General features: G+C 42.5%; 1 protein-coding gene across 2 annotated transcripts; it reads left to right on the top strand.

Annotated features, from left to right (window-relative positions):
- Positions 1–1,885: 1,885 nt before the first annotated feature.
- On the top strand, positions 1,886–23,108 carry ppp1r3b (protein phosphatase 1, regulatory subunit 3B). 2 transcript variants are annotated; one of them, XM_060840523.1, is made up of 4 exons: positions 1,886–2,006; positions 8,062–8,132; positions 10,323–10,504; positions 19,758–23,108. In XM_060840523.1, exons 3-4 carry the CDS (start codon positions 10,467–10,469, stop codon positions 20,653–20,655), a joined length of 936 nt encoding a protein of 311 aa, XP_060696506.1. In that variant the 5' UTR covers positions 1,886–2,006; positions 8,062–8,132; positions 10,323–10,466; the 3' UTR covers positions 20,656–23,108. The 2 variants fall into 2 exon arrangements, with proteins under 2 accessions (XP_060696506.1, XP_060696515.1); XM_060840532.1 differs by lacking the exons at positions 8,062–8,132; positions 10,323–10,504.
- The last annotated feature ends 1,910 nt before the right edge of the window (positions 23,109–25,018 follow it).

Consider the following 25,018-nt stretch of genomic DNA (forward strand, 5'->3'; position numbering starts at 1 on the left):
TATTCCTGATAGAAGCAGGTCTGAATGTTGTAGAATTGTTTAAAGAGGCGAGATATTCTTTCAGAGAGGTATCCTTTTGGATCCGGACCTAAGACATCTTTTGGGGAGGGCAGGTGCACTTTGAGAGAAGTAAGGTGCCCTTTGGGATCTTCAAATGTAGACATGAATGTGCATAAACTTAAATATACAAACTTTCCAGCTCATTTAAATTTTATAAAATGCATTTAAACTTTATAAAGTGTCAAAAGCAACTATCAGATGTGAGAAAATGAAACAGCAAAGACAACTTTCAAAACTGTCAAAGGAGATTGTCAAAAGGATCTATCGTGCTGGCAAAGCATTTAAAAATTCTGCCTTTTAAACATTTGAAAAAAACTTGCCTGGAGTGTTTTGAAAAATTGCTTTCTATTTCAATCTGTTTGTTGTCAAAAGTCTGAAGGCCTTTATTACTGGTTTAGTGCTTCATAACTAATTTCACCACCTTCCATCATGCTTGCCATTTCAAATTTTGATTATGGGATCCAAGTGGTTCTCGACTGTTTGAAATGGGATTGTGAATTACAATGCTTGTTATTATGAAGATTTACACTGGCATGAAATATTTGTTCTTACAAGCAGTTATGTGGTTAAAATAATGTATTTTTATGTTTTTTTCAAATCTCAGCATAGATCCTAAGGTTTGTCCATGGTTAGTTTTGGGGGAGTTGGCATGAAAATGTAGACAAATAATGGCTCAGTGGTTAGCACTGCTGCCGCACAGCGCTAGGGACCCAAGTTTGATTCCAGCCTGGAGCAACTGTCTGTGTGGAGTTTGCACATTCTCCCGTGTCTGCGTGGGTTTCCTCCAGGCACTCCGGTTTCTTCCCACATTCCAAAGATATGCAGGTTAGGTGAACTGGCCATACCAAATTGCCTGTAGTGTTCACGGATATGTAGGTGCATTAGTCAGGGGTAAATACAGAGTAATATTGTAAGGGGATGGCTCTGGGTGGGTTACTCTTCGGAGGAGAAAGTGAGGACTGCAGATGCTGGAGATCAGAGCTGAAAATGCTGGAAAAGCGCAGCAGGTCAGGCAGCATCCAAGGAGCAGGAGAATCAACGTTTCGGGCATGAGCCCTTCTTCTACTCTTAGGAGGGTTGGTGTAGACTAATTGGGCTGAATGGCCTGTTTCCGCACTATCGGGTTTCTATGGTTGTAGTGCTGCATGAAGATATGAATTTGCATGAGTGAACACTAAATGGCTTAGGGCTATAAATGGTCGTTTAAGTAAGTATGGGGAATAGGTAAGAAGGACTTTAGGAGTGGCTGGGGAATGAGGTGGCATGGATGGGCGTGAGGAGTATGTGTGAGTTGACAGGGCGTGAGGGCTGCTTTGCATAACTTTAACACAATGTTGGAGCGCAGTGACTCACCTTTCGCCCCACCTGCGGTTTCTACACCGTTCCACAATGACTCCGAGAAACACCAGACCAGCCCCCAGAGAAGATCCCAGGGTCAGGGGTGCTTTTGTCCTGGCTTGAGTCTGTGAGCCACTGCTGAGGGTGAAGTGTCAGGCCAAATTATTTGATCATGACGGTTGTTTATGGGATTTCGGCTCTAAAAAATGTGAGGGATTGGGGATGTGACAGGCGCTTTATAAATGCGTCCCCGGAATGGGATTGTAACCAGTGATCCCGACATTGACTGTATCCCCACAATGAAAACGCTCCAGCGGCGCCCCCTTGCGCTCACACCTTTTGTGGGGGGGCGGGGGGGGGCCTCCTGACAGTTGCCCGGGCTCCTATTGGTCTATGGCGCGGAAGCTCGCACACTAATTGGTTGTGAGTGTCTGTGACGTTACAAAGGGGGGGTGGTGGAGCGGGGCGGTCTGGTCTATCTGGGGAGAATCCTGCGGAGGGGCGAGAGGTTCTGCGATTGGGGTGAGGGGTTGGCTGTGCATCCAGCCACCTCCACAAGCCCTAGGCTACTGTCAGCTTCACCTCCCCAGCCCCATGAATTGTGGCAGGTAAGTGAAGGCAGGAGGAATTTCCCGCAGGCACTCGGCGAACGTTCCTATTTACAAATACATTTACGGAAAGTGCTGCTTGTTATCAGGTTTGGAGAGAGAGAAACAGATTCTTTACAGAAGTTGGTTGGTTTGTTTTTATATAAACACAAGGAAGGAGGTGGTTTCTTTCCATTAATTGTAATGCATGCTGAATAATAAATTGGCTGATGGTGTGGTCACTTTAAACTGACTCTGGAAGTTTATGTCCGAGCTGCAAATGTGTTGCTGGTCAAAGCACAGCAGGCCAGGCAGCATCTCAGGAATAGAGAATTTGCAGCTGTGATCTCCAGCATCTGCAGACCTCATTTTTTACTCGAGGTTTATGTCCGAGCCTCCTGTATGTGCCCGGCCGCTGAAACCCTCCAGGAATTGACTGACTCTGGGTGGCCTGAATGCATGGGCACGGTTTCTGGCTCGCATGGAGAAGAGGGAAGTTGCTCGATACAGTAGATGGTGGGCTCGGAGTCATGATGTTTTGGGGTTCTCCGGGGGAAGACGTGCGGCCAGTTCAGGACCGCACTAAGATTTTGTTCAGCCATGGCAGAGAAATTTTAGCCAAGCTTGATCAGTTGATCCTCGTTGAAACGTCTCTTTTTCATGTCGTTGCACTGTTTTAAACATTTCATTATCAACGAGTTTGAGATTGCAGCTTTTTCGCCAAACTAAGAGTGGAATGAAACAGCATTTCTTTTTTGGTGTGTGTGTGTATCGTTGTTTATTTATGCTATTTGGTCGATTACATCAGCTTCCTGTAGATTCCAGTCGACATTCTGCTGCGACTCGGTCGGTGCCTGTTTCTAACACCACCCCCACCCCCCAACTCTGCAACGGGATCTTGTTGTACACGATCGAAATATGGCACCAAAAAAAGTGAGAAGTTAATGCAGGATTATTCACGCCATTGTTTCAATGAATACTGTTTCGCTGCGAATGTTGTTTAAGGGCACAAACCCCTTTTTGGAAAGTACTTCCCCCAGATGATTTTTACTGCAAAACCTTTCAGTTAGAAGTATTCGTGCAGCTAATCTTTGTGAATCTAATCAGTGGTCTTTAAAATCAGTATGTTTAAAAGTGTCTAATTTTTTCATTAAAAGTGCATTTCCAAAGTTCCTGAAGGTTGAGTTCTTGACCTTGAAGTTCCTTTATAATTTCATATAACTTGTGGATGCTGGTGATCAGAAATGAAACCAAAGTAGTGGGCAGATTCTGTAGGTCTGGCAATGTGTGTGATGATCAAAACAGTTGATATTCCAAGTCCAACATGATTTTTGTCTGAAACTGAAAAAAAAATCTTTTTAATGTTGTTGACAAAAGGGGAGGAAGAGTGAGTGGAAGAGATGACAAGGTTCCTGAGCAAAAGACAGTAATGCGGTAGTAGAGGAGTGATATCGATGCAGCATAGGTGTTAATAGTAGATAGGTACAGCAGGAAATAGGTCATTTTTGTGAAGAGCAAACCCATATGAACAAAGTGCTGGAAGTGGGAGAAAGCAAGACTGCTTTATGAAGCACCTCTGCTCTGTCCATAAGAACAACACCAGCCTTCCAGCTGCTTGCCATTTCAATATGCCATCTTGTTTTCATGCTAACATTTGTCCTAAGGCTGCTACAATTCTCCAGTGTAAAACAAAGGAAGCTGATGGGGCAAGATCTCCAATTTGCACTTGAACCTTTTACAGCCTTCAGGACTCAACATTGAGTTCAATGACATTAGACCATGAACCCTGTCCTCCATTTGATTACACTTCTGACACCCCTGCCGTATTCCTGTTTACATGGGCACTCCCCAGCAAAACTGACCTATTTTCTACTATAAATATCTATTTTGCATCTACATCAGTCCTTTATGACCACTAACATCCCTTTTGTCTTATACTCTGGGCATCCTTACATTCTGTTCCACTTGCTCCTCCTCACCCTCTGTCAACAGCATAAAAAAAATCACTTTCCAGCCCCCTTCAGTTCCAAAGGAAGTCATATTGGACTCAACACTAAATTTGTTTCTCTTTTCGTAGATGTTGCCAGACCTGCTGAATTTCTCCAGCACTTTTGAATTGGTCACCGCTTGGATTATTGCTCAGTCATCTGAAAAGAAAAAAAATCAATTTGATTGTGAAAGCTTCCATTTAGAGTCATAGAGATGTACAGCATGGAAACAGACCCTTCGGTCCATGCTGACCAGATATCCTAACCCAATCTAGTCCCACCTGCCAGGACTCGGCCCATATCCCTCCAAACCCTTCCTATTCAAATGCCTCTTAAATGTTGCAATTGTACCAGCCTCCACCACTTCCTCTGGCAGCTCATTCCATACACGAACCACCCTCTGCGTGAAAAAGTTGCCCGTTAGGTCTCTTTTATATCTTTCTCTTCTCACCCTAAACCTACACCCTCTAGTTCTGGACTCCCCGACCCCAGGGAAAAGACTTTGTTTATTTATCCTATTCATGCCCATCATAATTTTGTAAACCTCTATAAGGTCACCTCTCAGCCTCCAACGCTCCAGGGAAAACAGTCCCAGCCTGTTCAGCCTCTCCCTATGCTCAGATCCTCCAACCCTGGCAACATCCTTGTAAATTTTTTCTGAACCCTTTCAAGTTTCACAACATCTTTCCGATAGGAAGGAGACCAGAATTACACGCAATATTTCAACAGTGGCCTAACCAATGTCCTGTACAGCTGCAACATGACCTCCCAACTCCTGTACTCAACACTCTGACCAATAAAGGAAAGCATACCAAATGCCTTCTCCACTATCCTATCTACCTCCGACTCCACTTTCAAGGAGCTATGAACCTGCACTCCAAGGTCTCTTTGTTCAGCAACACTCCCTAGGATCTTACCATTAAGTGTATAAGTCCTGCTAAGATTTGCTTTCCCAAAATGCAGCATCTTGCATTTATCTGAATTAAACTCCATCTGCCACTTCTCAGCCCATTGGCCCATCTGGTCCAGATCCTATTGTAATCTGAGGTAACCCTTTTCGCTGTCCACTACACCTCCAATTTTAGTGTCATCTGCAAACTTACTAACTGTACCTCTTATGCTCGCATCTAAATCATTTATGTAAATGACAAAAAGTAGAGTGCCCAGCACCGATCCTTGTGGCACTCCACTGGTCACAGGCCTCCAGTCTGAAAAACAACCCTCCACCACCACCCTCTGTCTTCTACCTTTGAGCCAGTTCTGTATCCAAATGGCTAGTTCTCCCTGTATTCCATGAGATCTAACCTTGCTAATCAGTCTCCCATGAGGAACCTTGTCGGACGCCTTACCGAAGTCCATATAGATCACATCTACTGCTCTGCCCTGATCAATCCTCTTTGTTACTACTTCAAAAAACTCAATCAAGTTTGTGAGACATGATTTCCCACACACAAAGCCATGTTGACTATCCTGAATCAGTCCTTACCTTTCCAAATACATGTACATCCTGTCCCTCAGGATTCCCTCCAACAACTTGCCCACCACCGAGGTCAGGCTCACCGGTCTATAGTTCCCTGGCTTGTCTTTACCGCCCTTCTTAACCAGTGGCACCACGTTTGCCAACCTCCAGTCTTCCAGCACCTCACCTGTGACTATCGATGATGCAAATATCTCAGCAAGAGGCCCAGCAGTCACTTCTCTAGCTTCCCACAGAGTTCTCGGGTACACCTGATCAGGTCCTGGGGATTTATCCGCCTTTAACCATTTCAAGACATCCAGCACTTCCTCACCTGTAATCTGGACATTTTGCAAGATGTCACCATCTATTTCCCTACAGTCTATATCTTCCATATCCTTTTCCACAGTAAATACTGATACAAAATATTCATTTAGTATCTCCCCCATTTTCTGTGGCTCCACACAAAGGCCGCCTTGCTGATCTTTGAGGGGCCCTATTCTTTCCCTAGTTGCCCTTTTGTCCTTAATATATTTGTAAAAACCCTTTGAATTCTCCTTAATTCTATTTGCCAAAGCTATCTCATGTCCCCATTTTGCCCTCCTGATTTCCCTCTTAGGTATACTCCTAGTCTCTTTATGCTCTTCTAAGGATTCACTCGATCTATCCTGTCTATACCTGATATATGTTTCTTTCGTTTTCTTAACCAAACCCTCCATTTCTTTAGTCATACAACAATTCTTATACCTACCAGCCTTCCCTTTCACCCTGAAAGGAATATACTTTCTCTGGATTCATGTTATCTCGTTTCTGAAGGCTTCCCATTTTCCAGCCGTCCCTTTACCTGTAAACATCTGCCTCCAATCAGCTTTCGAAAGTTCTTGCCTAATACCGTCCAAAATTGGCCTTTCTCCTATTTAGAACTTCAACTCTTCGATCTGGTGTATCCTTTCCATCACTATTTTAAAACAACTAGAATTATAGTCGCTGGTCCAAAGTGCTCCCCCGTTGACACCTCAGTCACCTGCCCTGCCTTATTTCCCAAGAGTAGGTCAAGTTTTGCACCTTCTCGAGTAGGTACTTCCACATACTGAATCAGAAAATTGTATTTTACACAGTTAAGAAATTCCTCTCCATCTAAACCTTTAACACTATAGCAGTCCCAGTCTATGCTTGGAAAGTTAAAATCCCCTACCATAACTACCCTACTATTCTTACAGATAGCTGAGATCTCCTTGCCAGTTTGTTTCTCAATTTCCCTCTGGCTATTAGTGGGTCTATAATACAATCCCAATAAGGTGATCATCCCCAGGATCTCAATTATATATACACTGATAATGAAAGTGTAGTCACAGTTGTGATGGGGAAAATGCGGCAGCCAAGTTGCATACAAGTTAGCAGTGAATTGAAACATAGAAAGGTAGAAACTAGGAGTAGGCCATTTGGTCCTTTTTTGAGCCTGCTCTACTATTCAATATAATCATGGCTGCTCCTCTGTCTCACTCCTCCTCCACAGTCTTCTGAGGTAGTGAATACCACAGATTCACTCCCTTTTAGTGAAGAATTATTTATGCATCTCAGTACTAAATGCTCCACTCCCTCTCACGGTTCTAGATTTCCCAAACAGGGAACAGAGTCTGTCCAGTCCTGTTGAGATTCGATACGTTTCAATCAGATCCCCTCTCATCCTCTAAACTCTGGTTCAGAAGACCTATGCCTGTATTCATCAATCTCTCCTCATACAATAGTCCTAACATTCCCAGGTTTCAGCTGAGTGTACCCCCTCTGTATTCCCTTTCTGGCAAATGCATCCTTTATATGTTAGGGCGAGCTCGACTGGACACATCACTCCAGGTGTGGTCTTCCCAATTCCCTGTATGAATGCCATAAAATGTACTGATTTCTGAACTCAAATCCTCTTGTAAAGCCAATGAGGGTGAGATAATCTGTGATGTGGTTTAGGTACAAATAATGACCTGGAAATAGGGGAATTCTCCCATGCTCTTTGGAATAGTTAAAAATCACAACACCAGGTTATAGTCCAACAGGTTTATCTGGAAGCACTAGCTTTTGGAGCGCTGGTCCTTCATTAGGTTGCTGTGACACCTACCTGGCAAAGGAGCAGCACTCTGAAAGCTAGTGCTTCCAGATAAACCTGTTGGACTATAACCTGATGATGTGTGATTTTTAACTTTGTCCACCCCAGTCTAACTCCGGCTCCTTCACATCTTGAAATAGTGCAGTTGGATCTTTTGCATCCACCTGAGAGGTAACTATGCTGAAGTAATCTATTGAAATGTAAACACTGATTATGCGCATAATTCTCTGGAATAGATACTTGATTCCATGACCTGTTGACTTGGAGGGAAGAGTGTTATTAATAAACCACAACTGAAGCTTTCAAGTCTTTTGTTTAACACATCAACCTAGTTGGAGAGGAGCCACTTGTGGAGTTTCAACAAATTATAAATCAACAACTTTGTAAAGTACTCCTGAATAAATAAACTGGAATTAAGAAATGAGATTGAATTATTCACAATGTGCTTTGGAAGTCATTTTAGTATTTTGTTAAAAATAAGGTGAGCATATCTGGAAATACAGGTTCTGACATGTTTTATCATTAAATGCCTAGCTCTTGAATTCACGAGGTCTCCCAGAGGTATCATCCCTTCATCTGAGGAGCCTTGCTCTCACCCTGTGAAGGTAGGACAGGCACCTCCAAGGATTCCTCTTAGTTGTCCTCTTAAGTGTATTGCTGCACCCATAACACATCTATTGGGTCACAAGGTCACTTCAACCTCCAAGCAAGTACCAATAACCACTTCAACCTCAGTGTTAGTGTGCAGTTGCTGCTAGAGTATGAACTAATTCAGAAACTGAGCTCCACATCATTCAGTTTCACAAGTGTTCTGCATTTTGCAGGATCTTGCTGGTGATCTTACTCGATGCGGGGAGGTGCTTTGCTGTACGAGACAATTTGCAGAAATCCTTCACTTTCCAGGTTGTCTCCTGAAAACCCCTTTTGTTTTCTCCTCCAAATCATGAGCACCCAGTGACGTGGAGCTCAGAGTTCAATGTGAGTAAGTTCCCTCAGACTCAGACACACACACACACACTCCGAGACACATACACACATGCAGAGTCACACACACAACAGCTCTGAAGTTGGGATTGGAATGGCTTTGATTTTAGATTGAAAGTGTTCAATGAGCAGTTTCCTGTTTCTTAGAACATAGAAAGTACAGCACAGAATAGGCCCTTAGGCCCACGATGTTATGCTGAGACTTAATCCTAATTTAGAGTAACTTAGCCTACATACCCCTCAACTCACTGCTATCCAGGTACATGTCCAGCAGTCGCTTAAATGTCCCCAATGACTCTGCTTCCACCACCTCAACCGGCAACGCATTCCATGCATTCACAACTCTCTGCATAAAGAACCTACCTCTGATGTCTCCTTTATACCTTCCTCCTAATATCTTCAAACAATGATTTCTTGTACCAGTCAATCCTGCCCTGGGAAAAAGTGTCTGGCTATTGACTCTATCTATTCCTCTCATTATTTTGTTCACCTCGATCAGGTCTCCTCTCTTCTCCTTCTCTACAGAGAGAAAAGTCTCTGAGTTTATTCAACCTTTCTTCATAAGGCAAGCCCTCCTTTCCAGGCAGCATCTTCTCTCGACTATTTCCTTCATTGGGGTAAGAAAAACAATGCTTCTCCCAAAGCAACATGTCTGCATCAAGACATTAAGCATTCGATATTAACTCTGCTGGGAGGGACATGCTGTTTTATTCCTGAAACTGCACTCAAGCAGCAAACGCTCCATTAGGAATTAGTTTGTGGTGGCGTACTCCTGGGTAGATGGTGAAAATGTGTTTGGGAAGTCTTCAAAGGATTACCGAAGTGGTCAGACATACCCACTGATGGAAGTTCCTGCTTTGTGATCAGTTGAAATGAAGAAGGCTCTCTTTGAAATGGCACCGGGAACATCGAGATTTCAAGAACACATGTGATCTCACATCCTGAGAGGGGACATAAATCTCCATTCGACCCAGCTGCCCAACCCTGGGAAACCCCCCTTATCCCTGCATATAGTAGAGTCTGCAGGTCATGCGCTGTACTTGTCAACCATTCAGAAACCATTGAATCAGTGTGAAATAAATCCTTGTGATGAAGATGGAGCATCTTCATCACAAGGACTGACTTCAGTGGCTACAGATGGATAGTGGATAGGGCTTTAATAGCATCATACACTGACATTTTTATTTGTTCAAAAACTCCAGCGTGTGTCAGCTTGCAGCCTCAAGAATGCAGCTTTGAATTTCGGACACCTTTCAAACAATGGCTAGCAGCCACCAAAGTGAGGAGAGCAATGAAAGAGGTGCCTTTTCACAGTAGGACATGTATTCACAAATATCAGGGCATGCAGTGGTTAAAAAAAGCCCCATGCTATACACTGTCCCTTGTAACTTTGTGTCCCTATCTCTGTACCCAGATGCCAGGTTCGAGTCCCTCCTACTCCAGAGGTTAGACTTAGACTTAGTGTGGAAACAGGCCCTTCGGCCCAACAAGTCCACACCGACCCGCCGAAGCGCAACCCACCCATACCCCTACATTTACCCCTTACCTAACACTATGGGCAATTTAGCTTGGCCAATTCACCTGACCCGCACATCTTTGTGACTGTGGGAGGAAACCGGAGCACCCGGAGGAAACCCACGCAGACACGGGGAGAACGTGCAAACTCCACACAGTCAGTCGCCTGAGTTGGGAATTGAACCCCGGGTCTACAGGCGCTGTGAGGCAGCAGTGCTAACCACTGTGCCGCCCAGAGATGGTGTGTAACAACATCTCTGAATAGGCTCAATAGCTGAACTGTTTTTTTTTTTTAGGGCTACAACAGTATTTTGATTTATATCAAAATGTTAAAGCAAAGATATTTGGAAGATCTAAAATAACATCGGCAGAAAAATCTAGGTTGACCAGCTAAACGTGAGCAGCCACAACATGATTTTTATGGAGCTGATGTGTAAGGGATGCGTCATTGGACTGCAGTAGACAAGGGGAACACCATGTAAGTCATGCCGTGTCATGTGTGCTGTGACTGTGCTGTTTACTGTGATTCAGCCTGAGCATTTTTTTTCTTTCTTTGGAAGTTTTAGCCGATGTTGGTTTGCCAATCCATTCCACTCTCCAGGGGTCAGGGTTATCAAGTGAGTCCCCAAAGCCCATGTAAAAAGGAACCAACCCCTTGTGCCCATTGCTGTGTAATTCAGAGGATGGCTGGCCTTTGCAGATTGAAATTTGAATTAGTCATTCACAACAGGGACCCTTGTTTATATGGCACACATGTCCCAAAGTGCTTTGATGCAAACTGACATAGAGCCAAAGGAGAAGACATGAGGGCATGTGATCCAAAGATTAGCCAAAGTGAACTTTAAGGACCAGGTTTATGGAGGGCATTTCATTTTGGACAGCTGAGTGACCAATGATTTGAGATGAGATGAGGGATGTACAATTGGCCAAGACTCAGAAGAAGACATTGCCCGGTGGGTTGTAGGTGAATAAAGACGAGATTGAGGATTTTGACCATGAAGATGAAGGTTTTAAGATCAAAGTGTTGGTGGAGTCCAAATAGGTCAGTGATCACAGAGATGATACCAGAGCATCAGAGTAGTTATATCTGAAGGAGATCCTAAAGTGTGGAAGAGAGGTTCAGTAGAAGGTGGGCTAAGGCAAGGGCAGTGAGAATGGATTCTGTCACAAGTAAGTTTCTTTTTCTTCATTCATAATATGTGGGCATTGCTGGCTAGATCGACATTTAAAGAGGAACCTCGATTACCCAAAGGATGCGGGTGGGTAGTATTTCATTCAGTTAATCAAATTCTCGGTAATTGAATGCTGGATAACATAGTTTAGCTGAGCATCAGGACCTTGCGATTTTATCGGACAATCCAATATGCGGTTAATCAAATTCCAGATAATCGGGTTCCTCTGTATTGCCCATTGCCAGTCGCCCTGGAGAAAGCGGTGGTGGTGAGCTGCCTACTTAACTGCTGCCCCCAGAGTGCATTTAGGAAGAGGTTTCCAGTGTGGGATTGGCAATATAATTCCACATCAAGTTAGTGTGGGACTTGGAGATTGTAAATGATTATGCTTCTTTGCATCTATTGCTCTTGTCCTTTTTGGTGCTTGATGTTGTAGATTTGGAAGGTACTATAGGAGGAACTTTGGCAAATTACTACAGTGCATCTTGTCAATGTTTCACACTACTACCACTGCATTGGTGGTGAAGGGAGGTGAATGTTGAAAGTGTTGGATGTGGTGCCATTCAAGCAGGTTGCAATCAAGCAATACTGGTGTCTTTAATATTATTGATACTGTGCATATCCAGACAAGTGAAGAGTAATCCTGACTCATGCCTTGTAGATAATAGACAGGCACAAGGGAGACAGGAGGTGAGTTAACAGCAGCAGTGCCTTACCTCAGACCTACTCTTGTAGTCACAATTTGTATATAGCTACTCCAGTTCAGTTTCTGAACAGTGATAATCCCTCTGGACGTTGATAGTTAGTAATGCCAGAGAGAACAGCAAAGAAGGTATTTTGTATGCTTGTTGGGAAGTCATGTTGTGGCTGTACAGTACATTGGTTAGACAACTTTTGGAATACTGCATGCACTTCTGGTCTCCCTGCCATAGGAAGAATGTTGTGAAACTTAAAAGGGTTCAGAAAAGATTTACAAGGATTTTGCAAGGATTGGAGCTAAAGGGAGAGGCTGAATAGGATGGAGCTATTTTCTGTAGAGCATCGGAAAATGAGGAGTGACCTTCTAGAGATTTACGAAATCATGAGGGGACTGGATAGGGTGAATAGACAAGGTCTTTATCCCCAGAGTGGGAGAGTCCTAAACTAGAGGGTGTAGGTTTAGGTACGAGGGGAAAGATTTAAAAGGGATCTTAGGGCAACATTTTCACACAGAGTGATGTGTGTATGGAATGAGCTGCCAGAGGAAGTGGTGGAGGCTGGTACAATTGCAACATTTAAAAGGCATGTGGATGGGTATATGAATAGGAAGGGTTTGGAGGGATATGGGCTGAGTGTTGGCAAATCGGACTTGATTTATTGAGGAGACCTGGTTGCCACAAACAAGTTGTAGATTGAAGGTCTGTTTCCATGCTGTCCAACACTGAGTCAATGAATGTCATGGATTAATAGTTAGATTATTTTGTTACAGATAATCCTTGTATACCACTTGTGTAGGGCAAATGTTATCTGCCACCTGTCAGCCCAAACCTGGTTATTGTCTACATCTTGCTGCATTTGGACAAGAACTGCTTCACTACCTGAAGTGTCACAAATGGCGCTGAACATTGTGCGCTCATCCGTATTCTGACAGGGTGAATATTCTCTATTCTGCTGGGGTGATGGAGGGAATGTCATTGATGTAGCTGAATATGGTAGGGCCTAGGGCGCTCCTGCAGTGATGTCTGAGATGATTGGCCTCCAACAACCGCAACCATTTTCCTTTTGTGTTCGGCGTAACTCTGACCAATAGAGAGCTTTCCCCTGATAACCCATTGACTCCAATTTTCATTGCACTTCCTGACGCTTTAACTCTACCTCTTGAGTTCAGCTCTTATGTCCGTATTTGAACCAAGGCTGTAATGAGATCAAGAGCCAGTTATCCCTGGGGAAATCCAAACTGAGCATCAGGGAGCAGTGTATTCCTTTGCAAGTGCCATTTGATAGCACTGTTGATGACCTCTTCTGCTACTTCAAAAGTAGACCCAGAGAGGGATAATTGAAATGGTTGGATTTGCCCTGCTTTTGTGGACAGGACATACCTGGTCAATTTTCCACATTGTCGGGTAGATGTCAGTGTTGTAATTATACTGGAACAGCTTGGCTAGGGGAACAGCAAATTCTAGCAGAAGTCTTCAGTACTATCACCAGAATGCTGTTGGGCCATGTAACCATTGCAATACCCAGTGTCCACAATTATTGATATCATGTGGAGTGAATTGCATTGGTTAAAGACTGGCATCTGTGATTCTGGGAACCTTAGGAGGTTGCGAAAATCCTGGACTGAAAAGACTCCTCCTGTGCCCTAATGATTCTGACTAAGTGTAAAAATGGGATCAAGATGATAATTCACCGATTTTCCACTGTCTTTAGCATCTAAGAAATAGTTGTTGAATAATGATTGTAATATATTGTTAAGTAAGCTAGTGTATCACTTTTTCTGCTGAAAAATTTCCTTTTTATATTTAAATACACTTGACACTGTGGAATGTGACACATTAAAATTGTTTCACTCTCTCCATTCCATTATGGGGTTATTGTACATTTTGATCCTCATTTATCTAATAAAAAACAACCTTTTTATATCAGTGGTTTCTCTGACCTCTGTGTTGGAGGCTCCACTTCAGAGACTGTAACTGTGGCTGGCCTTTCCCAAAGTAGTACAAGAAAGTGCAGCACTGTCACAGATAGCATCTTCCAGTGAGGCATCAGACCAAGACTTTGGCTACATCTCGGGTGGATGTAAAAAAATCCCAGAGCACTCTCTTTTTTTTTGAAGAAGACCATGAGTTAACTCTATTATCTTGAGGTAGAGAAAAGCACTTTACAAATGGAAGTCTTGTTTTAGTCTAAAAATTAATTAAATGTAGTCTGCTTCACAACACTGAAATGCTAGAAAGATTTGAGTTCCTGTGGTGTGCGGTAAGGTCACTTTTCAATGCTGAATTTCGCTTGTTTATCCTTCCTTCATTCTTGGGAGGTTGAGGTTTATAACCCATCCTTAGTTACACTGAAAGGTTGGTGAAAATGATTTGGCACCATTTGAGTTGCTTGTTTCAGGCTGGCAGTAAGATTCAGCCACGTTATTGTGTCACTGGAGTAATGGGATGTATTGGCAGGATTCCTCCCCAACAACAGGCATTACAGGACCAATTGGAATTTCACAACAGTCCTGCAGTTTTATGGTTTTACTGATTAAACTAGCATTCGGATTTTTTCAAACCACCAAGCTGGTAAAGGCAGGTCATAAAAGAAAACTTGCAATAAATCAAGTGGGTTCAAGAAGTCATTTGGGATTGGAAATCCAGACTGTAAAATAAATAGATACTAGGAATGTGCATAAGGAACATTTGGCAGTGGATGGGTTAATTTTCATATTTTTGACTTGGCTTTTTGTGGTGACTAAGCTGATTTGCTACTGATTTAATCTATAGAAGCTTGCTGTTAGTTTAGTTTTAAAAAAACATGTCGAAGGTAGTAACTGAGTTTGATGCAAATATTTCTTAAACCAACACTAATCTGTTCATGAGTTCAGGTGGTTACTTTAAAAACTGTTTGTCCTGCAAAGATAGACATTTTTTTTAATGCAGCTTGAACAAAACCTCAGGAGATGTCAGAGGGGGCAGGAAGGAATCTTCTGATGAAGGGAGGCTTTGTGGATTTATACATTTCTGACCTCCTTGCAGTTTCAGTGGCCCAGCGGTTTAAAGTGAGCTCTTGTTTACATTCGGCTAACTGCCCAGCTTTCCTATTTGCTGGGGGGGATGGTAGGCTTCAAAATGTGCATGCAATTTCCAGAAATTAATATTCTCTGTCATTACATGAGTGCAATGCATGCAAATAAAGTTGCCTCATAAAGTAAGTGGCAGAAAACTATTACTGTGAAGGTGTAGCACCATTCATCCATGACTGCTGAAATCCATAAAAGATACACTGTTAATATCACAAATTGACCATTAGTGCATTCATTTCAAGGTCGTGTGGATCCATTATGCTGTTTGTTTTTAGATACGGCTGAGAGTATCAGGTCTATTCCAGCGGATAGGTGGGGGGTCTGGGGAATGCAATAATTTGGCTCACTAACTGGCTTGTCAAAATATGCCGAAGGTACACAGCTGGTTTAAGGGCTACAGAACGCAACAGTTTACATTTGTAAGTGACTTTAACACTGAAAATGCTTTTGAATGTTTTAAGGGACAAAAGATGGGCACTAAACGATGTGAGGTATTTAGAAAGCTGGCAAACGGCTTGGTTGAAAGAACATCTTGAAGGAAGTCATGATTTGGAGATGCTGGTGTTGGACTGGTGAAGCACTCTGAAAGCTAGTGCTTCCAATTAAACCTGTTGGACTCTAACCTGGTGTTGTGTGATTTTTAACATCTTGAAGGAGGCAGGGAAGCAGAGTGATTTTGGAAAGGTATTCCAGACCTTAAAACTGAAGGTGTGACCTCCAACAATGGAGTGATGGAGGACAAATATTGCAAGGGAATGCCTCAGAATATTTACCACAGATACATTTCAACCAGTAAGCAAAATTCTGAGGGACAATCCCATCCTCATTGATGCACTAGAAAGATTATACATTTAGTAGCCAACGTAAAGTTAAAGCATATATTTGTGCAAAGACAGGCGATAGGTCAGAAAATTGGATAGAATATGTGGGATTTTAAAAAAGGGAAAATTTGATTGAGAGGAAGCTCTTCAAAAATGTACAAGTAGATACTAAGAGTTTTTAAAAAGGAAGAGTTAACAAAGTGAGAATTGGCCCTACAGAGAATGAGTGAGGGGGATTAATAATGGGAAATAAGGCAATGGCAGATGAACTGAACAGGCGTTTTCCATCAGTCTTCACTACAGAGAATCCAAATAACATTCCTGCAGCAGTGATAAATCAGGAAGTGGGAGGGAGGGAGGAACTCCAGAATCCAAAGTGGTACTGCAGGCTAACAAATGCCTGATGGGTTTCATCATGGTCCCCCCCCCACCCCCACCCCACAGCGAGATTCAATAACCACTCAATTCAATTAGAAAGTAGCAAATGTAACTCCTTTATTCCAAATGGAAGGAAGACAGAAAACAGGAAACTGCTGGCCAGCTAATTTAACATCTGTTGTAGGGAAGATGTTAGATACCAAAATTTTTTTTAAAAATCTAAATCCAGGCACTTGGGAATGTTCAAGATAGTTGGGCAAGATCAACATAATTTTATGAAGTGGAACACGTGTTTGTCCAACCTATTGGAATTCTTTGAGGAAAAAATGTGTGGGTACAATGGAATCAGTGAACCTGCTGTAATTAAGTTTCCGAAATGCATTTGATAAGGTGCCACAGCAAAGATTATTGTGGAAGATGAAATCTTATGGTGTAGCGGGTAGTTTGGCTGGTTACAGGAAGCAGAGTAGGCATAAATGGGACCTTTTCATGTTGGCAAGATGTAACAACTGATGTGCCACAATGATCAGCACTGGGACCTCGACTGTGCACGACTTATATCGGTGACTTGGATGAAGGATAAAAGGTATTGTTGTCAAATTTTCCCATGATCCTTTCTTGCCTATCTTTATAAGTCATGAGGAGGATGTAAGGAGGCTACAAAAAGATATAGGTTAAGTGATTGGACAAAGATCAGGCAAATGGAGTGTAATGTGGGAAAATGTGAAGTTGGCAAGAAGAATATGAGGGAAAAATATATTTTATGCAAATGGTAAGAGATTGCAGAGGATCTGGCAGTCCTGATGCATGAAGTACAAAAGGTTGGTAAGTAAACACAGCAAGTAATTGGGAAAACTACTGAGAGAATTCTACCGTTTGTGAGGAGAATTGAATACAAGAGTAGTGAACTTTGCTTCAATCTTTCAGGAAATTGTTGAGACTACATCTGGAGTAATGTCAACAGTATGGGTCACCTTTATTTAATAAGGATATAAATGCATTGAAGCATTGACAAACTAACACATGGAGTAGCAGGAGGGGATTGTTTGTATGAAGAGAGAGTGGATAGTCTCGGCTTGTTTTCAATGGAGATTAGATAAGTTAAGAGATGACTTAATTTAAACAGAAGACCCTGAGGATCTTGTAGGGAGAGAATGTTTCCTCTTATGGGAGAATCTATAACTACAGGGTCAGTTTTAAAAACAAGGGGTTGCGTTTTAAAACCAATCTGACATGCCTTATTTTTCCACCGCCCCTGAGTGTCAGAAGGCTTTGGAATACCATTCCTGAATAGGTTATAGAGTTCTAGAGACATACCGTATGAAAACAGGCCCTTCAGCTTAACTCGTCCATGCCAAACCAAGATACCTCCAAGACAATGAACAATAAGTAATGCGTGACCATGATACACTCAGCTCAGGAGAAACAAAAACAAAATACAATATGATACAGCACAGGAACACACCCTTCAGCCCACCATGCCTGTGCTGATTCCTAATGCTTATCTAGACTCACTACTTATTGGCCACGCACAGTTTCTATCCCTTTGTTTACCTCCCGTTCATGTATCTATCAAGGAATATCTTAAACTTTGCTAATGTCCCTGCTTCCACCATCTCCACTGGCAATGCATTCCAGGCATCCACCACCCTCTGTGTGAAAAGCTCTCCTGCATTTCTCTTCTGAACTTTGCCCTTCTTATCTTGAACCTGTGTCCTCTTGTAGTTGACCTTCCCACCCTGGATATTGGCTCTGTCTATGGCTTTCATAATTTTGTAGACCCCTCTATCAGAATACACCTCAGCCTCCATCTTTCCAGTGAAAACAGAAGGTGGAAGCAGACTCTTTGAATATTATTTTTAAGATAGAGGAGGGTAGATGAAGGACCAATGCCTGAAACTTCGATTCTCCTGCTCTTTGGAAGCTGCCTGATCTGCTGTGCTTTTCCAGCACCACACTCCCGACTCTGATCTCCAGCATCTGCAGTCCTCACTTTTTCTTAGATTCTTGGTAGGCAAGGTGGGTGAAGGGTTATCAGGGTGAGATAGGAATGTTGATTTTGAAGCTGCAACCCAATGAGCTGAGTTCTTATATGATGGGCAGACCCATTGGGCTGAATGGCCTCCTCCTTATTTATAAGTTCTATTGAAACTGGGAGACTGGGCCAGAGGGCATGGATCAAAAACAGAAATTCCTGGAGAAACTTAGCAGATCTGGCTGCATCTATGGAGTGAAGAGAGTCAAAGCTTCAGGTCCATTCTTTAGAATTGAAATAAAACTGTTGTTACCTACCATCCTCTGTCCTTTCACCTTCTGTCCCTCCCTATCCACTTCCTACTTCGGAATATTCCACATTCTGGCCCTCTCCAACTTTTAAGTCACTACTTCGGAGTGACTGACATTGAACTGTTATGAAGATGTGGGTGTACTGTACCTTTTAAGAAAGTTATTAGTTAGTAGAACTGCCTGACAGTACCAACTGTTCTGAAAAGAAATATAGTGTAACATTTGGTCAAACAATTGGAGACAAAAGCAGATTTGAATTAGGCTAATCAGTTTAAATTATACTCCAAAAAAACCAAACTCCAATTAACTTTGAATTTAATTTATTGGCAATCTTAAAAGTCACTAACACAATTTGGAAGCTTCAGGGAGTATAAGACCAGGGAAAATTGAACAGTCGGGAAGAGAACTGCCAAGTCAGCATCTGCAAACTGCTTAGAGAATAGCTCTCTCAAAGGTACCTTTATCGATCAGTAACCTATGAAGAATTCCCAAGAAGAAGAAGATAGGAATACAGAGAAGAACAGAAAGCTGCCTGGTTTTGAGATGAGAAGTTTTGTAAATCTTAATTGGGATTTTTAATCAGACTAGTATTGTAGAAAGGGAAAGTAAATGATAGGTTGGAGGAAGGAGTTGTAAATAGTTGTTAGTTAATTATTCTGTTATACTTTTAAGAGATGAAGTTGTTACTTTTACTTTAACTAGTTCTTGGCCTATCGAATTTTCACAGATTACTGCATGGGATAAATCTTTCCTGTGTTGCTGGGTTAAAATAAGCAGGAGGATTTACTGTGTCATAACAGAACTTGAAAGTACTGACTTAAAGTTGTAATAACACATTAATTAGCACATCTGTTGTTTGTGTTTTAATATATGTACTATTGGTGCCCATTGCTTTTTATTATGCATTCTGTAATGTATTTTGATAGCTTTCTCTCTCTTTCTCTCCCCCCCCCAACCATTCCATTATTGATATTGGAGCCTTCATCCACCCCCGTCCTGTTGTTTTGAAATTTGTCCTTTCCACGTTGACCATTGTCACCTAGAGATTTACATTTTCCATCCCATATTTGAACCGTCAGTTTTTATGACTTGATGATATATTTTCTGTCTGTAAAGTGACTTGCACTTTTTGTCTGTATTAATTGTGCAGTACAAGTGTGTTAAATGCTGTGAAGTAGAGAAATCACAGCAATTAGGCTTTGTGGTAGTAAATGTTTGCTGTGGTTCCATCTCCAAATCTCTTGCAAATTGACCTAATTGTTTCACTAGGGCAGCAGCTAATTTTTTTTTCTTGTTTCCCTATAGTATGCTTGAGATCTTGTCTCCTAGATCTGCATTGCCAATTGACATAGCTATGCAGCTATATCTCCCTCCTCCATTCAAGCAAGCAAGCTATACCACAAAAAGAGCATTGAAAATAACCCAGCCGCTACGGCCATGCATCCACCTCCACATCAGTGAAGATACACCAGAAAATAAGCACAAAATCAAGGAGCAGAAACGCGTCTCCTTTGCAGACACAAAGGGCTTGCCCTTGACTACGGTTAAATTCTTCGATTTGAATGACCTAAACTTTTCCTTTAACGTCGATGATCTGATCAGCAGTTTGGTAGGCATGAAGACCACAGACAAAGATAGCCTGCTCTTAGATTTTTCACAGCCCTCATCAGATTACTTAGATTTCAAGAACCGTCTAGAAACTGACTGTGTCTGCCTTGAAAACTGCATGTTGCAAGATAATGCAATTATGGGGACAGTCAAAGTGAAAAACATTGCATTTGAAAAGTCCTTGAAGGTGAGAATAACTTTTGATACATGGAAAACCTCACAAGACCATGCCTGCTGCTATGTCCAAGACTCTTATGGGGGCTCAGATAAAGACACGTTTTCATTTGAGATCCGTTTACCAGAGTTCATCGTTCCACATGAAAGGATAGAGTTTGCCATCTGTTATGAAAGTGGTGGGAAGACCTATTGGGATAGTAACAAAGGGCAGAACTATAGGTTAATCCGATCGGAGCTGAAACATGGTCCAGAGTCTTGCAAAACAAATCAGCCACTCGATAATGTATTGACTGAATCTGACCACGTGCCAGGATATGGTATTGAGTTTGACCATTATGGTGGACTCCGGTGCTCCTATGGCCTATTTGCCGAATGGCCCAGTTACTCTGGTTATGATAAGATGGGACCTTACTATTGAACAGGTTCGCTTGGGGCCTGTATCATTCTTGAAATGGAGATTTTTTTTTAATGTTCCTTTCAATATAGCAAGTTTTGGGTACAGCGATGTAAGTGTTGGCTGTGAGCATCAACTTGGACGATTTCAATCACGGGAACTTGCGGTTTTTAACATTTCTTCAGTTTGGTTTTGCAGTGAACAAGCACGTGTTGTAATCTATAACATGAAATATCTTCTGAGGATTTCAACAAGAACACTGCCTCTTCAAAAATACCAAGTGCTCTTCGTCTGTACTTTGTATTGTTGTCTAATTGCGCAGAGTGTTTGTCCTGAGGCACATCTGTCAGTTTAAGGATGACCCTCAAAAATTCTGAAGTGTTTCAGTCTTTTAAGTGTGCCCAGTTGGACCAAGTAATTTCAGGAAGTTGTGCTAAAGCATATGGAATGGACTGATGTGTAGGTCAGTGGGAACCACATGGAGGAAACACAGGAAGCCGTGATGGAAGCCATTCCTGAGCCTTTACCAGTGGATGATCTGACAGTCTTTCTCAACCTTATTTTATTTAAAGAACTATTTGAAACCCAAATGTGCAAGTTTGTTGTCTGAACTGGGATTCTGGTAACAAGCTCATTATAATGAGGATTCTTTTTTGAATATTCAAATAACTGACTCATGTTAATTTTAATGAACCATTCGTAGTACTCAAACTGAATCAGTTTGATCAAGTCTAATTATATGAACAGGAGAAGAAAGGAGAATGAACATTTACCTATTCATTCTGTAATGTAGCAATTTGTTGACCCTTCCTCAAAGATGATGATGCTCAGTTTTTCATCTTTCCCGTTAGTTTCCTCTGCCAACCGGATGTTGACTTTTTTTTTCTCTGTCTCTCCAGAAGTCTTGCATCTTAGTGACTAGGAGCTTGTCAAGAGATGCTCCTTCACCCTCGGCTGGGAGATATTTTAACTGAAGTCCTCCTCCCTCTCCTGTGAGGTTGTTATTTGTTCAGGCGATGAATCAAATCACAATGATTCTTTTCAGTATGCTGTGAATTACTGTGTTTGTCAAAACCAAATTTTTGCAATGCAGTCTATGAAAATGAGTCATTCTGAGTGAGCAGGCATGTGTCAACAAATGACTTACTCTTTTTGTCTTTAAGGCACTGTAAGCTGCGACATGACTACTTGAGTATTTACAGCTACCAAGTGTCACACTCAAGCATAACCTGTTTTGTTCTATGTAGTAGACATAGTCCTGGCTAAGCTATTCTGCTTGAAAAGACATGAAGATATGCTGCATCATAGGAGAGTTACACAGAAAACTATAAGTTACTCAAGTTAGCGTTGACTCCAGTTCCCCTGTTTGAGCCTGGGAAGCTCCTGGCCTTTGTTCAGTTTTCTACCAAGTGGTGGAGTCATACATTTGAACTGCCTGGGAACATTTGAAAGTACTTTATCAATCACAGAAATTTGAAAATTTTATTTTCCTTCCATTTCTATGCTCTTGCACCCACTGGGCCAGACATTGAGTGCAGTTCTTTACAGTGAACTATTGTAGTTTTTGTTTCCCACAAGGAAGGCCGTTGAGAATGTATTCTCCACACGCCCCATGGACACTGTGCACATCTTGACCCACTATGGGAGGCCAGTATTTAAAGCATTGGACAGGTCACATAGCAACTGCCAATTTCCATTTTTAAACAGCCATTCTGGAACTTTGCCTGGTGCCTGTGGGATAATATTTCATCATTCTGTCCCACTTTTTATTTTTTTTCTCTTTGATACTGTGAACTACTGGCTTTGCCTGTTAATGCTGGAAATTGTAGCAGGGAAGGAAACTATTCACTTGTCCCATTGATTGTCCTACAATTATGTGATTTTCTGTTCTAGCTCCAGTCTGTAGCTACCTACCTCCCTGCATACTTCACTTCTGTCACCACCATTCTTCTTTCTAATGTTAATACCACGTTCCTGCTCAATAAGTACTTTGAAAAAAATGGGATATTTTACTCTATCATTCAGTGTGGGTTGGGGGTGGAAATTTCTTCATTTCACTCCTTGCCCACCCCCATCCCAAAATTTGTCTTGGTACCTCAGCGATTTATCATTAGTAATGGTAATCTTTGAAGATCTTGGAATAGATTCTCTGATAATCAAGCCCTGTGCAAAGTTTCCTCTAAATTTTCAAAAAAAGTTCCAGTCCAAGGGAAGGCTGTGGTTGAAGGGATATGGAGCAAATGAGCTTGTAGGTCAGCTGTGCTGGTAGAACAAGCTGTAAGGGCTGAATAGTCTGTTCCTATTTCTCGTTCCCAATTGTAATGGTTTAACTGAAGCAAGCTGAGGCCACTTCCTGCTCCTCTAGATGGGAATACCCTGACGCTGTGCAATCATATCAATCACTGGTTTTATGTTTTTTTTTGCAAACAACATTGTATGATGGATGTGCTTTACACATTAAAGAGTGGTCTGGTTGTGTCTGTGTCCAAGTTAATATTTTCATGTTTTAAGCCTTTTCATTCGGATGAAAATGAAGTTTCAAGGTTAAACTTTTCTGGCTGAGCCAGTTTTCCCAAAGTAACTGATCTTCATTTCTAATGAACAGGGAATTGGGAGAAAGAATGAACGTAGAGATTGTAACAACATAAGTAATGTAATTGAATGGGATTCTAAATGAAGCAAGACCAGTATGAGATGCACACTCACTGCTCCTCATCCCCCTGGTGTGATTAAACACTGGCAGTGCAGTGGCACAGTGGTTACCACTGCTGCCAAACAGCATCAGGGGCCTGAGTTTGATTCCAGCCTCAAGTGACTATCTGTGTGGTGTTTGCATGTTCTCCCTGTGTCTGCATAGGTTTCTTCTGGGTGCTCCAGTTTCCTCCCACAGTCCAAACATGTGCACGTTGGACAGACTGGTCCTGGATTGGGCAGTTTAACATAGTCAAGAGTGTGGTGCTGGAAAAGCACAGCAGGTCAGGCAGCATCTAAGGAGCAGGAGGATTGACATTTAGCCAATCCACCCAACCTACACATCTTTGTAAAATTTGCAGATTGTGGGGTCCAGCTGCCTACTCATTACCATGGATATGCAGTCTGTCCATTCTCCCATCAGGGCTCTCTGCTTCTTTCTGGAGAGAAGGCCTGAACTGTTAACCATCACCACCCTCCTCTGTCTGGTTGAGCTCATCCTCACTTTGGATGACAACTCTTTTTAATTCCTCTCACTTTCTACAGGTCAAATATGTGGCCAAATGGGAAATCCCTTCTCTCCCCTCTCTCCCCCCCCCAATCAACATCTGTTTCCATTTCTGGGGAAAGGCTGGTCACCAATGTTCAGTATAAACCCCCACCCCACCCCACCCCCCTCGCCCCGACTCTCACAGTTACCTTGACTACACATCCTCACACTGTTTCCTATAAGGATTCCATTCCATTCTTCCACCTTCTCTGGCACATCTGTCTGAACATCTCAGAAATCTCCAAATGTTGCCTGAATGGAGAATTCCCCAGCAATGTGATTGACAGGACCTTTGGCTGTATCCATCCCATCTCCCACTCTTCTGCCCTCATCCCTTCCCTTCCCTTCCCTTCCCTTCCCTCCCACAGCAGCAATAGGCTCTCCCTGTCCTTACTTACCATCCCACCAGCATCCAATTCCAAAGGACTATGAGCTGCCATTTCCACCACCTGTGTGACACCATCACCACCACCAGATACACATTCCTCTCCCCTCCATTGTCAGCATTCCGCATGGACCGTTCCCACTGGGACACCTTCGTCCACATCTCCTCCACTCCCAACATATCTCTGCAGTCTCACAGCACCCTCCCATGCAATCGCAGAAGCTGCAAAACCTGCCTGTTTCATTCCTCCCTCTTCCATATCCAAGGTTAAGCAGCGCTTTGCCTGCACTTTACTCAATCTGCTATTTAGTATTCACTTCTCACAATGAGGTCTCCTCTACAATGAGGAGATGAAATGCAGATTGGTGACTGCTTTGGAGAACATCAACGTTCTGTCTGCAAAAAGTGACCTTGAGCTTCCAGCTATCTGCTACTTCAATACACCACCACGCTCCCTGGCAAACATCTCCGTCTCAGGCCTATTGCAGTGTTCCAGAGAGGCTGTGAGTCAGCTGGAAGAACATTATCTCCTCTTCCACTGCAGGACTCCATATCGAGTTTAATAATTTTACTGTCAGTAGATGTGAAGCTGGAACAGCAGGACAGACTGTGGATGAGGAGCAGGAAAGTCAACAGTTTGGGCTGAAACCTTTAGTCAGTATTGGGGAAGGGGAAGAGTCGGGGGGGGGCAAGGGTGATAGGTGAATATGGTGGGGTGGGGGTTATTGTGATTGGTCAGTGGAAAGAGTGGAGTGGATAGG

This window comes from Hemiscyllium ocellatum, chromosome 2, assembly GCF_020745735.1.
Source record: "Hemiscyllium ocellatum isolate sHemOce1 chromosome 2, sHemOce1.pat.X.cur, whole genome shotgun sequence".
NCBI classification, from domain to species: domain Eukaryota; kingdom Metazoa; phylum Chordata; class Chondrichthyes; order Orectolobiformes; family Hemiscylliidae; genus Hemiscyllium; species Hemiscyllium ocellatum.